Below are 15,102 nucleotides of genomic sequence, written 5' to 3'. Positions count from 1 at the left end.
CTAAGGGGGGTAGTGTGATCCTTCCACACGTTACACCCTCTCAGTGAGAGTCCGCGCTGCCAGGTGAAAAGAAGCGGTTGATTGGCTAGACGTGTGTCGGAGGAAGCACGTGATAGCCTCCACTCTCCCAGACCGACTGTGGGGGGTAAGTGCGCAGCGACCAGGAAGGGGATTGGGAATTGGCATAACGACTAACATTGGGATGGGAGAAAATCGGAGGAAAAAGGAGGGGGAAAAAGATTAAAAAAAAATTTGTTTAGGTGTTCTAAAGTGTGTAAGTGGGTGCTGCATTGAGTTGTTTGTTTAAAGTGAGTGTGTGCGTGTGGATGTGTGTGCTGTGAGTGCATCTGACGCTACAGCTCTTAGGCCACGAGGAAGGGCATTCCAGAGTCTAGGCGCTACAGATTGAAAGGCTCTGTCACCTTTGGTGATCAACCTGGTGCGCGGAATGACCAACAGATCCTGGTCAGCTGTCCTCAGGGTCCTGCTGGGCACATATGGTTCCAGCAGGTCGGTTAAATATTCTGGTGCCTGGCCATGCAAAGCTCTAAAAGTGAGCACCAAGACCTTGAAATTAATTCTAAAATGTATAGGAAGCCAGTGCAAGGAGGCTAGAACTGGAGTGATGTGACACCTTCTGCTTGATCTGGTTAGCAGTCTTGCAGCAGTATTTTGGATGAACTGGAGGCGGTCTATGGATGATTTATTGAGGCAGGTGAGAACCGAATTGCAGTAGTCTAGACGAGAAGAAACGAAGGCATGGATGATCAACTCTAGGTCAGAATGGGAAACAATCGACCTGAGCTTAGCAATATTCCTGAGATCGAAAAAAACAGGTGCGGGTCACCGACTTGATAAGGGACGGCTAGAACGATCCAAATGATTTAGAATGGGGATCAGAAGATCAAATTATCTAAAAACTAGTTTACTCGTTATTGGCGCTCAACGCTTGGCGGTTATTGGCGCTGAATGAGTTAAGAAAAATTCTCAATTCTTAGAGAGAGAGAGAAATCGTGATTCACATTTTAGCAAGAATCGTGCAGCCCTAGTATTCATAATGATCTTCGATCCAACAAATTGTCACTTTTATGCAAATATCAATGAAAACAAAACAAAAATAACTTATGTATTAATAAATAATAGGGAAAAGCCTGAATAAAATAGGGCTACCTTTTAAATTATCATGATTTGTAGACGTTAGCTTCCACTACAGGCCCCTTCCTATTGGGTATACACCTACAGTACTTTCCCTAACCAACCTCATCTCCTTACCAGTAGAAATACACAATGTATCTCTCTCTCTCTCTCTCTCTCTGACCGTATCTTGTTCATCTGCTGTCAGCCTTGCGCATTCTCTTCCTAAGGTAGACTATTATCTAGTCAGCTATGAAAAACATTTGTGTCAACGTTAGTGAATTAAATGTTCATCTGTGAACAACGTATGGTTGTTGCTAGGGGTGGAACGGTTCACAAAATCGACGGTTCGGTTCGTATCACGGTTTTCGGTTCGGTATACGTTTAAAAAAATAAAAATAATACTCTTTCTCCCCATTTTTCAATTTTTCTCCCATCCCAATTTCGTATTTCCAATTCTTCCCTCCCCTGTCTTGAACGTTGCTAGACTATGCCTCCCACTGGTCGGCTGTAGTGAGGATAGAAGCCGTGCGATACCAGCATCTCCTGGGTTATCCTACTGCGCCACTCAGCCGCCCACGTTGTTTTTTATTTAAAAGAAAAATGTAACACTCCATAAATACCATATATCAACATAAGATATATAGCCTAAAAATAATCCAACTTTTCAGTTATTCTCAAGGACGTAGTCATGCAAAAACTGAAAGAATGAGGCCATTTGACATCAGGCACATTATTTTGACAGTGACGGTTAGAGCTAGGAGAGATTTTGGTAGAGCAAGAGGGGAGGCATTGCTGATTTAAACATGTTTCTCATTTATTTGGTAAAAAAAAAGTTTACCTTTTAATAATGTTTGGCACACAAAAACCGAACTGACTGAAAAATATAGGCAACATTTGTGAAAGTATTAACTCGTCAATATACCACCCTTCCCCACTAATCGAACTGGTATCGTGGAGTCACTTCTCTGTGAGCGTTTCCACGGTTAGCTTTCGGCTAACATTAGTTAGCTTGTGGCTAAAGTTAGTTAGCTCGTAGCTAACGTAACGTTATATAACCGAACAATACACACATGCCCCGAATGCGTACCGTTCGGTACGACCTCCACGGTTTGGGCCATGTGTGTATTGTTCGGTACACGGTTCGAATGCGTACCGTTCCACCCCTAGTTGTTGCTGTTACTCTCGTGAACTGTCTACCTTTAGCATTCCTCTGCAGCCTCGAATCGTGACTACCGGTCCGGGTTTAGGGATAATATCTCTGTGGTGATAATCTGATGCTGTTAGTTCCCGTCTTTAACCAGAGTAGGAGCAACTCTATCAATTGCTTTCTTTGGTGCACTGTTCTTGTCTTTAATAGTTCTTGACGCCTAGACTGAGTGGCAGGCCGCAGCAGTGCTGGCTACGATACTCCCTGAGTCATATACTAGGCTACGATACTTCCTGAGTCAGATACTAGGCTATGATACTTCCCAACTAGTCAGATACTAGGCTACGATACTTCCCAACTAGTCAGATACTATGCTACGATACTTTACAACTACTCAGATACTAGGCTACGATACTTCCTGAGTCCGATGAAGTTGCAGCAGCGCTGGCAACGATGCTTCCCAACTAGTTGGATAAAGCTGCAGCGCCACACACTGGGCTACTACCATCATTGTATCTTATTCAAATAAAAGTAATCACTGGTTGGGAGTCGTATAGTGTTGGCATTTTTGACAATGTCGGGCATATTCTGACGAGAGGCGACGGCCCAAGGATTGACGGAGGCAGGCGCCTCGAGGATTCTCTACGCAGGAAAAACTCTGCACAGTCATCCCTCTTCTTCTAGAGTACAAAGTGAAATATGTCCCTGAAGGCCACAAGCTAAATGTCCTTCACTAATCTGTGTCTCATTTGGTAGGGGAAGGAAGTCTTCTGTTATCGCTTTAGTTGCCAGAGTTGACTTCACAGCCTCTTGGCTCACCGGGCTAGGAACTTCAGACTGGTTTGGTGTGGTTTGATAGCGTTCCATAAAGCACCGCAGAGCCAGGAAGAGGCCAGTTTCTGGGGGGGGGGGGGGGGGGGGCGTACCCGAGTAGGGGTGGGGAGGTACCCGAGTAGGGGTGGGGAGGTGGTGGTTGGGGGGGGGGTTCCTAAGTCTTAAGTTAAACAAGAAACAGCGTCTGGAGTTAAACAACCGCTTGTGATTTGCCTGATTCTGGCTGAAGCTCTTGTTTATAGCGACGCCTCATCTGGGCTTGAAATTGAAAGGACATCCTGACATTCCGGGGGACGGTGAGCACAAAACACATTTAGACGTAGACAGTGGGCTGAATTAATTTGCCACCAAATCCTTTTCCGTTTTGGGTACAAATAGAACAGAATTTGGCACGGTTGTGTAATTATTTTTTCCATTTACAAGCCATTGGTCGTGTCTTCACTTCACAGACGTAAACCATGATGATAATAATGAGTAATAATAGGAAACTGTAACTCACTCGCTCAGTTTTCTCCTCCTCTGTCTTGTGCTTGAGACACATGTACAGTAACGCACACCTACGCTCGCTGGGTTTCCAGTTAGTGGGCCCACCTTCCCCGACCCAGCCCGGCCCTCCCCGGTCCTGAGCCCCTGGGCCTTTTGAGGGGCGGAACCCCCCCCCCCCCCCATACACACACACACACCCCTCCCCTCCCCCTCCCTCACCCGGCCACATCTCTGGGGTCAGATCAGATCCAGATTGGCCCCACGCATGCCTTTGAATGGTGAAGCTCAGGCTAGCGCTTTAAAAGGAAGCCCACGTCTGTTTCCCATTTCAACCCCCCCCCCCTCACTCTTTCTCTCTTCTCTCTCTCGTTCTTTCTCCCTCCTCTTTCTCTCTCTCTCTCTCTCTCTCTCTCTCTCTCTCTCTCTCTCTCTCTCTCTCTCTCTCTCCTCTCTCTCTCTCTCTCTCTCTCTCTCTCTCTCTCTCTCTCTCTCTCTCTCTCTCTCTCTCTCTCTCTCTCTCTCTCTCTCTCTCTCTCTCTCTCTCCTCTCTCTCTCTCTCTCCCTCTCTCACATACACACACAGCTGTCATCTGGCTTTTTAAGTTCTGGGCTGCATTTCTCCAGCTGGGGCTGGTTTATGACATTCCCTCTGCAGACTCTCTGGCCGCTCTCTGTCTTTCTTTCTCTCTCCTATCTCTCTTTCTCCCCCCTCTCTCCCTCCTTCTTTCTCTCACACACAGTCACACACACACACACACACACACACACACACACACACACACACACACATGAACGCAACACAAATTTTTTTCCTGCTCTGTTTTCTCTCTTCTTTCCTTCCTCTTGTCTCCTCCTTCCATTCTTCTTCAGACGCTGGATGTGTGTCACACACACCTGGTATGTTCTGAGACACAAGACACACACTCATACGGACCCACACACTCACCATGTGTTAGCAGTCTTGAGGGGGAGAGAGAGAGAGAGAGAAAAGGAGAGAGAGAGGGGAAAAAATAAGTCAAAGGAAGCATCTCTTAGCAACCACAGGACAGTAATTACTGTAGCAGCAGCTGGGAGCAAACCAGATTTCCGCTGTGCGCTAAAACACTGGCGTGGGTTAACATTACTTTACACACTGCACTGACCAACGAGAGAGAGAGATGTGGGAGAGAGCGGAGAGCTAGCTTGTGTGTGTGCTTGCTTGTTTTCCTCTGAATGTAACCGCGTGTGTACGTGCACATGTGTCCACTTTGTGTGTTTTACAGCGAGAGAATAAAACAATAGCCTAGAAGCCCTCTGAATGTTTTGTTTCCTGCCTTCTCCTTGTGTTGGGATTGAGTGTGAACACATTGAACATTCTGGCGGTTGTACAGATGGGAACTAGTCCGTGATCCCGTGTACAGATGGGAACTAGTCCGTGATCCCGTTAGCGTTGAAATATGCCGACCATGGTTAGAACCAAGAAACCAACAGAATGTCTGCATGTAAAATAAATGTATTTCAAACACTGAGACAGTACCGATTGAGGCCAGCAGGTGCCAGAAATCAACATTGTCACTTTAGCCTTTAAAAAAAATATATATATTTTTTTAGGCAATTTTTTGTGCTTTTTTTTTATTGATAGGACAGTCAGAGAGAGAGAGAAATTGGGAGAGAGATGGGGGAGGACATGGAACACATGTCCCTGGGCCGGATTCGAACCCAGGATGTTGCGATTACCAGCTCCTCTCTGCTCCTCCTCCTGCTCCTCTCTGTTCCTCTGGCCTGTTCTCTCTCTGTTCCTCTCTCTGTTCCTCTCTCTGCTCCTCTCTGTTCCTCTCTCTGTTCCTCTCTCTGCTCCTCTCTGTTCCTCCTCTCTGCTCCTCTCTGTTCCTCCTCTCTGTTCCTCTCTCTGCTCCTCTCTCTGTTCCTCCTCTCTGTTCCTCCTCTCTGCTCCTCTCTCTGCTCCTCTCTCTGTTCCTCCTCTCTGTTCCTCCTCTCTGTTCCTCCTTTCTGTTCCTCTCTCTGTTCCTCTCTGTTCCTCTCTCTGCTCCTCTCTGTTCCTCCTCTCTGTTCCTCTCTCTGCTCCTCTCTCTGTTCCTCCTCTCTGTTCCTCCTCTCTGTTCCTCTCTCTGCTCCTCTCTGTTCTCCTCTCTGTTCCTCTCTGTTCCCCTCTCTGTTCCCCTCTCTGTTCCTCCTCTCTGTTCCTCTCTCTGCTCCTCTCTCTGTTCCTCCTCTCTGTTCCTCCTCTCTGTTCCTCTCTGTTCCTCCTCCTGCTCCTCCTCTCTGTTCCTCCTCTCTGTTCCTCCTCTCTGTTCCTCCTCTCTGTTCCTCTGTTCCTCCTCTCTGTTCCTCCTCTCTGTTCCTCCTCTCTGTTCCTCTGTTCCTCCTCTCTGTTCCTCTGTTCCTCCTCTCTGTTCCTCCTCTCTGTTCCTCCTCTCTGTTCCCTCCTCTCTGTTCCTCCTCTCTGTTCCTCCTCTCTGTTCCTCCTCTCTGTCTCACCTCCCATGTCTCACCCCCCGTGTCTCACCTCCCATGTCTCACCTCCGTGTCTCACCTCCATGTCTCACCTCCGTGTCTCACCCCCCGTGTCTCACCTCCGTGTCTCACCCCCCGTGTCTCACCTCCGTGTCTCACCCCCGTGTCTCACCCCCCGTGTCTCACCTCCGTGTCTCACCTCCGTGTCTCACCCTCACCTCCGTGTCTCACCTCCGTGTCTCACCCCCATGTCTCACCTCCGTGTCTCACCTCCGTGTCCTCACCTCCGTGTCTCACCTCTGTGTCTCACCTCCGTGTCTCACCTCCGTGTCTCACCCCCCGTGTCTCACCTCCGTGTCTCACCCTCCGTGTCTCACCCTCCGTGTCTCACCCTCCGTGTCTCACCTCCGTGTCCTCACCCCCGTGTCTCACCCTCCGTGTCTCACCCTCCGTGTCTCACCCCCGGTGTCTCACCTTCCGTGTCTCACCTCCGTGTCTCACCCTCCGTGTCCTCACCCCCCGTGTCTCACCTCCGTGTCTCACCTCCCGTGTCTCACCTCCGTGTCTCACCCTCCGTGTCTCACCCTCCGTGTCTCACCCCCCGTGTCTCACCTCGTGTCTCACCTCCCGTGTCTCACCTCCGTGTCCTCAACCCTCCGTGTCTCACCCCCCGTGTCTCACCTTCCGTGTCTCACCTCCGTGTCTCACCTCTGTGTCTCACCCTCTGTGTCCTCACCCTCCGTGTCTCACCCTCCGTGTCTCACCCCCCGTGTCTCACCCTCCGTGTCTCACCTCCCGTGTCTCACCTCTGTGTCTCACCTCCGTGTCTCACCCTCCGTGTCTCACCTCCGTGTCTCACCTTCCGTGTCTCACCTCCCGTGTCTCACCTCTGTGTCTCACCTCCGTGTCTCACCCTCCGTGTCTCACCTCCGTGTCTCACCTCCGTGTCTCACCTCCGTGTCTCACCTCCCGTGTCTCACCTCCCGTGTCTCACCTCCGTGTCTCACCCTCCGTGTCTCACCTCCCGTGTCTCACCTCCCGTGTCTCACCTCCGTGTCTCACCTCCGTGTCTCACCTCCGTGTCTCACCTCCGTGTCTCACCTCCCGTGTCTCACCTCCGTGTCTCACCTCCGTGTCCTCACCTCCGTGTCTCACCTCCCGTGTCTCACCTCCGTGTCTCACCTCCGTGTCTCACCTCCGTGTCTCAACCCTCCGTGTCTCACCCTCCGTGTCTCACCTCCGTGTCTCACCTCCGTGTCTCACCTCCGTGTCTCACCATATTCACAACAGAAGTGTCTCTTGAGTTTTCAAATCTAGGGCCTATTATGAAATCATGGACTATTCCATCTATTGCTGTTGATCTCTGTTTTGTGGGAATGTGTCCGGCACATGTTTCATTGTTAGTCTTGTTTGATGTAGGCCGAGGCTAGAAATGTGGCATTAATAAAAAGGCAATTTATAGACATCTCATCTGGCCTGGTGTCAACAACAGCCTTCTTGTGATGATGAGATTGTTTGGCGTAAACTGGAGGGAACGCTCCCTCTCTGTTGGAAAGACTGGATTCCAGCTTTTTTCTTTTTCTTTTCTTTTTTTCAGCACATGGTCACAACTCACAAGTGCCTCTGTGTTTATCAGACCCATGTTTGTAGATTTCTCACCAATCAAAATGCTTGTGGGAACACATGCGAGGCTGATAGGAACTCTTGAGTTCTCACCAGAAAGGCCTTGAGTCATCACCACCACCACACAGAGCTGTTGTGTTCTATACATGTGGGCACAGGGTGCCCCCTGGTGGTCGGGAGTGGAACATTGCCTACTCACCCTGAGTCACAGTGGTGGTGACGATGACAGCGGCATTGATGGACCTCAGTGTTTGTAACAGAGACGTGAGACTTATTACAAGAGCAATGGGGTTTGACTGGAGAGGATATATTACAGGCAGGCAAACTCAGCCTGCTCAGAATGATTATAGTGGTTCTGTATGATGTAGTGATGCATAACAATAATTGTCTGCCGCCTTTGGGTTTCTGGAAGGATGCGTTACTGCACCTTCAGATGCAGACGTTAGTCTGTGATATGGTCAACTGACCTGCGTGTTGTCTCTCTCTCTGTGCTTGTCCAGGTGTGTGGAGAGCCCCCCTCCATCTGCACCCCCATGAGAGAGGCCTTCTCCCCCCTGAACAGCGTGGTCTCCACCGAGCCCTTCAGAGGCTGCTACGTCCGCGCCCAGCCCTTTGACGAGTTTCCCTCCAGCAACCGCCGCTATCTGCCGCCACAGGTCTGTCTCTCTCTCTCTCTCTCTCTCTCTCTCTCTCTCTCTCTCTCTCTCTCTCTCTCTCTCTCTCTCTCTCTCTCTCTCTCTCTCTCTCTCTCTCTCTCTCTCTCTCTCTCCTCTCTCTCTGACATATCCATATCATCTATATTTAACATTTGGCTTGGCATAAATGCCTTGATGATTGAGAAGTTTTTCCTGTGATTATTGATATACAGTATATACATATAGAGGCCATTTTCAAATGGAATATACCTCCTGTTTCAGCACAAGCTAGTTGAGGCTTTAAAGAACTTAATGCCACGCTCAGAAATGTTGCACCCAACCCCTAAATGTTACACCAACTCAAACGGCACATGGAAGCGTTCGCCTGTGTCATCCACCACCTGGAAACACTGCCGTCTCGGCTTCCTTTTTTTGGAGCAAGGGGGATGGAATGATTTGATGTCGCCTCCTTGTGGTTGCCCAGTTGCATTACATGCAAATGGAAACATTTATGAATGGGAAACGATTCATGTTTTCACATGATTTCAGTACATTGATGTGTAAAAAAGCAAATCTAGTCTTGATATGTAAATCAAGTGTGTAAATCCAGTCTTGATGTGTAAATCTTGTCTTGATGTGTAAAAAATCTATTGATCATTAAGTATTTGCACACACAGCAATAATTAATATTTTATGGCATCCCTAGTCGAGGTTACATCTTTCAGATTTTGATCATACATTCCTCATAACTATCTCTGGAGGTTAGAAATGCTGGACATGGAACTTGGTGTAAGACAGTAAGTGATGGTACTAGGGATGTTTTACATTTCTTCTTTTTAAATAATGATGTTTTCAAAAAGACCCATCATTTAGAGGATAATGCAGTGTTCTTGATTTGTCTTTAAAAAAAAAAAAAGACCCACAGGCTACATGACGTAAGTAATTAAGCTGATTCTAAACGTCTCTTGGAAACAGGTCTCCTTCAAGTCGACGCGCCACGTGAGTTTCCACATGGACGAGGAGGAGATCGTCCGCATCAACCCGCGCAGGGACGTGCTCATCCGCGGCTACGAGGACTACCGCCACCCCGTCATGTGGAAGCACGAGGCGGAGCGAGACGACCTCCACTTCCCCGCCGCCTTCCACAAACTGGACAGTAAGAAGTGCGAGTACCTCTTCCCCGACGGCCCCGGCAGCGAGCGCCACTCCGACTCCGGCGTGGGCCTCGGCACGGGCGTGGGCCTGGGGCTGGGCAAGGACACGTCCGTCAAGACGCAGCCCTCGCCGCTGCTCAAGACCAAGAAGGGGCGCCGGCGGCGGGAGGACGGCGAGCGCTCACGCTGCATCTACTGCCGGGAGATGTTCAACCACGAGGACAACCGGCGGGGCCAGTGCCAGGACGCGCCCGACCCCATCAAGCAGTGCATCTACAAGGTCAGCTGCATGCTGTGCGCCGAGAGCATGCTGTACCACTGCATGTCCGACTCCGAGGGGGACTTCTCGGACCCGTGCTCGTGCGACACCTCAGACGAGCAGTTCTGCCTGCGCTGGCTGGCCCTGGTGGCGCTCTCCTTCATCGCCCCGTGCATGTGCTGCTACCTGCCGCTCCGCGCCTGCCACCACTGCGGCGAGGCGTGCCGCTGCTGCGGGGGCAAGCACAAGGCGGCGGGGTGACCCCGGGGCGTGCGGTCGGGACGCCGGGAACACACAACCCACCGAGCTAGCTTAACACGGGAAGCCGGATAAAAATCGGAGATTTAAAAAAAAGCCGACATCCTTGTTTTCATTCCGTTTTTCTCAAGACGGGGTGATGGTGTTGTTGATCCCCCGCCTCTGAGGGCTTTTGGAGATTTCAGTTTGTGTTTGTCGCCGACATGCAGCAGTGGAGGACAAACCATGTGCTTTGCGGGGAGATCGGGGAGGCCTCTCGAGTGTGACGTTGAGTTCAGAAGCTTAACCCGGAGGAGGAAGAAGAGGAGGAGGAGGAGGAGTCGTTGAGATTAATAGACTCTGGAGATATTACTAAACACACACGCACATGTACACACACCTCTCACACTCACTCACACATAGACAACACCAGACCACCTGTGTCAGGACTCTACTACAAGTAACGTGTAACTTTTAATGAAGGAAAATTGACTTTTGTACAGAGAGCAAAAACTAAACAACGTCGAAAAGAAAACAAAACTATAATGCGTACAGAAAATATACTTGCTGTTTTGAGTATGCTAAAAGGGATATGTTCTTGTTTATTTTCTTTGTGGATTTGCAGTTGGGTAACAGTGGCCTTTCCTTCATGGCTCGAGCATTCGCTGACGATGTAATTATTAGACAGAGAAAGTGCACTAGAAATTGTATCCCCCCCCCATAAAAGTAACCCCTCTCTGAAATTCTAGTGGTACATTAACCACCATATTTTAGTGTAATTTAACATTTGAGAGATGTTGGTGGATGTATAGCCTATGTGATTTTTCTCTCTCCTTGCTTTCACTTTCATTGAATGTTAAAGAAAGAGCTCAGCGGCCGGTCTGTCGTTCTGGAGGTATGGTCTGACGCCGCTCCCCCGGCCCCCAACTTAGAAGATGTTAGAAAGAAAAAGGAGACTTCCTTTGTCTTGCTAAGGCAATTTGGACCATTTGATTGCATTCCAACATAAAAGGGATCGATTCCATGACTAGAAGGGAATAATGGTAACTACTTTATCATCCTCAATCCCCCCCCCCCCCAAAATAAAAGAGAGCCTATTTTTCCATGTAAAGAAATAACATTGGAGCCTTCCTGAACCACCTTAATTGTGACCAATACATCACAATTTCACATACTTTCAACAAATTTCAGACCCCCCCCCCCCCCACCTCCAGTTTTATTAGCTTCATATCGAAACTGGTGATATATTTCATTATTGTTATTTTTCTGTTGATTTTAAGATTATTTTGAACCTAAAAGCTGAACTTTTGCTCAACCAGCAAGTTTTGTTTCTGGTGAGTGCTCCTTGGTTGAATGAATGAATGAGGCACTTAAATTACCCCCCCCCCCCCCCCCCTCGGTACAGAATCCCCCTCCCAGATTTGAGAATCACATTCTAGTGTGAGTCTAAAACCCACCTTAAAAGCACTGGTCTACAAGCTTTGGTTACAGCACTCTCTACAAATTTCCAAAAGTACTGTTATGTTTGTCCTGTTTCAAATTTATTTAAATTTTTCTTTGGAGTATGTGAATCTGGTGTTGCTTGTAGTGCTGTCCCCCAGTCTTTCCTAGACAGCTACTCCTCGTGATCAATAACCATTTACCATGTCCTGAATGAATGGCTGTCCTCGAGTCTTTCCTAGACAGCTAGTCCTCTGGATCACTAACCATTTACCATGTCCTGAATGAATGGGTGCATAGTTTTCAATTACTTATGAACGTATAGCTATGGAACAGCACACAGCTATAGTGTGTGCATAGGTCTTCATATACAATGGCAATGAGATGTCATGAAATGTTACCATTGACAATGTGATGTGTGTGTGTGTGTGTGTGTGTATATATATATATATATATATATATATATATACATATATATACACACACACACACACACCTAACAATACTGACCTGCAACATATTTCCCAGAAGCGTATGGACACTAAGATCATCCATATCCATTGGCTCACAGTGGAGCAAAGACGGGATGTTGGTGTCTAAAATACTTGTGAGATATCCAGGCCAAGAAAGAGTGATAGGCAGAGATGAAGGGTTTGTTAAAACCCCATTTCCTACCCAAAGGAACACAGCCAATTCTAACCGTGCAGAATGACAGTAGGGACATCACTTTGGTTGAATAGCTTTTGTTTCGACTATTCTGAGTAACACTGATGTTAGAATATTACACAGGGACACTTTTTTTTATTAACCCCCAACAAAACTATTAAGTACATTTTGGACATCTAGTGTTTTGCTAACAAAGACAATGGTCCCTTTTTTCAAAATGTTTTGCTCATCATAATGAAATAGACCTCAATTTTCAACAGAACTTGGTACTATAGCCATGTTACTGTTGCATACAGATATGCACCCCCCCCCCCCCTCTCCTGTCTCCTGGTTTAGGATAGTGGCACCTTAGTCTACAAGACTGGACTAGAGGGGAGAGGAAACCATTTCTTCCAAATTCCACTCCGGGTTATGCCCAGCGACATCAACATCTCCTTACTTTCTATGCAATCTTTTAACATGGGAAAACATATTGACCTCTCTTTCTCCCTCTCTCCCCCCCCCCCCTCTCTCTCTATCTCTCTCTCTCGAGACTGAGTCAGTGACGGGACAGGACACTTTATCGCTCTAGGGTAGACGACAAGACCCTCCCCTGCTACCAAACTCCAAAACACCTGTAAATACTTAACATTATATTTAAATACTGATAATAATCCTTTTCTTTTTTTTTCTCTCTTCTCTCTCCTCTCCTTGAAATGTTAAATATAGAGCTGTATTTATGGCTGCTGTCAGCATATACTGTAGCTTCAATTGACAGCATTATGTACATAGGTCACCTTTTAGTATTATTTCACATTGAAAAGTAGAGGGCGTTTGCGATGGAAATTACTATTGAGCTTCTAATAGTCTCTCTCTAGTTTCGTACGGTGGAAAGGAAGGAAGGAAAGATATATAGCGCTAACACGGTACCGTAGTGGCAGTCCACTTATTTCAAACGTTTGATATATAAAGCTGCTAGATACAATCACTAATTTTATTGTGTTGAGAGAGAATCAGCTATGAAAGACTGTTAAAAAAACAATACCTAGTTCTCCCGACGGCATATAACCATGACCATGAGTGTTTTGTGTTTGTTTGATTATGCTGTGTGTGTGTTTGTGTACTGTACAGCGCGAGTGTGTACTGTACAGCGTGAGTGTGTACGTGTACTGCACATTGAGTGAATGAGTGTGTGTACTGTACAGCGCGAGTGAGTGTGTGTACGTGTGTACTGTACAGCGAGAGTGAGTGTGTGTACGTGTGTACTGCACAGCACGAGCGTGTGGCTGTTATTTGTGTGCTTGTGGGTCCGCAGGGACGCGCACGTGAGTCAGTTCCTCATGCGTTGACCCGCACGGGTGTGTTAAAAAACGTGTGTTTCGTCTGTTTCGTTTTTGTTTTAACTCCCATTGCAATTGGATTGCCCTGCATATCGCAAGCTGAACCAAGGTTTGATGAACCTGATTTAAAACTTGCTGGCTGAGAAGCAAAGTGTAGGACGTGCGTTTATACAAAAGGTTTTAGAAAAGAAATACTGAGATACAATTTTTTTCATTCTGCATTAACCAGCACAGTGCAACTTCCTGTCACGTACTGTATTATATGCAACATGTGTCTGTCCCGCTTTCATATATATATTTTTTATTTTTACCTGCATTATGTAAGACTTCAGTTTTTTTAACCACTTTTGCTGCTAGTCTTTTATCTTCTTTTGATCTTGGAAAATTGTGCATATCTTTGGGAATGCATACGAGTTGTACATTCTTGACTTTGTGTAGATAAAAAAGGACAGAAAAAGGCTATATTATAAACCTGTTTCTCTTCAGTGTATTGTTTTAAAGAAAAAAGAAAAAAATTGTTACTTTTCACAGCAGTTTATGAGTGGTTACTTTTCGATTCTCCAATGCTTTTGGTGCACTGATGATTATATGTACGTTTTTTTTTTTTTTTTTTTTATCTTACAGCGCTTGATGATGTAACATGTGATTAGTTAAATAGTGGAAAACATTTTGTGTTTTTTGAGAATTGCAGTATAAATGGTCTTTTAACTATTCTATAAACACTGCCCGCTTTTTCCTTTTCTTCCTCTTCCTCTCTTTCTCGTGCATCTTTTGAGTTTCTTAGTGCCATCATCAGCTTTTCACACCCTGACAACCTCGAAAAAGTGCCTCACGTCCATCCATCCTCGTCTCCCACCTTACAAACTTAACAAAAACTCTTCGTTCTGGTTCTCTTGGTTTATATGCGTCTAGGTATTTCCATCATGGTTTGAGAATACCAAGTATATGATGTAAAATGTATAGTCCCAATAACTCATGTCATAGTTGTGTTTTCTTTTTACAGATGTAGCTCGTTACTTTTCATAAATATATAATGTAAATATGCATACATATGTTTGTAACTGTTTTTATGTTACATCATACACTTGTAATTTGACATATCAAATAACATTATCATAATAAAATGGTGAGTTTTAATCTGGTGTCCTGTGTTCTTTCTTGTATTCACTACTGTAGGATTCCCTCCCCAGTTTAGATTGTAAGCTACCTCAATTGGCAATAAGGGGTTTGTTGTTGTGGTGTGTGTGTGTGTGAGTATAAACCTATATCCAATCCTATTTGATAGAGCACACTTGCTCATTTTATGTAATGCCCTGCTTCACACATGCAGTTATACACACACCTTGCAGTGTTGGCAACAGAATGGTTCCAGTGGAGATGGTTCCAATGATGCTCAAAGGCACCCTGTAACAAAGAAGGACTTTATAATGTAATACATCCGGATAAAGTAATAAATGTGGAACGGATGACATAACAACTTTTTCAAGACAATGTAATAACTTGTGTATAACATAATAACTTAAAAATGTGATGGTTAATAAAAGAAAAGTGTCACATTTTGCATGGATTAACTTGTAGAGAGGGAGAGCAGTGAACTGCAGTGAACTGAGTATAAAAGTATAGTCAGTTAATGACAGATTACCTTTATGTGGCAAATACTAATGTATAATCTTGTTCAAAAAGCATTCTTTGTTTTATGTCATTCATATCA

At 46.3% G+C, this 15,102-nt stretch overlaps 1 protein-coding gene across 1 annotated transcript in view; it reads left to right on the top strand.

Moving 5' to 3' along the window:
* spred1 (sprouty related EVH1 domain containing 1) overlaps window positions 1-14,528 on the top strand; it is a 64,068-nt gene extending 49,540 nt beyond the window's left edge. The window contains exons 5-6 of the mRNA XM_084310565.1: window positions 8,182-8,337; window positions 9,292-14,528. Of these exons, the coding sequence (XP_084166691.1) occupies window positions 8,182-8,337; window positions 9,292-9,990 (855 nt within the window). The 3' untranslated portion in view covers window positions 9,991-14,528. The remainder of the gene's footprint in view (window positions 1-8,181; window positions 8,338-9,291) is intronic.
* The last annotated feature ends 574 nt before the right edge of the window (window positions 14,529-15,102 follow it).

Source organism: Notolepis coatsorum (assembly GCF_963971535.1).
Source record: "Notolepis coatsorum genome assembly, chromosome: 3".
Taxonomy (NCBI): Eukaryota; Metazoa; Chordata; class Actinopteri; order Aulopiformes; family Paralepididae; genus Notolepis; species Notolepis coatsorum.
The sequence above is the reverse complement of the archived record's forward strand: the minus strand, read 5'-3'. Positions and strand labels throughout refer to the sequence as shown.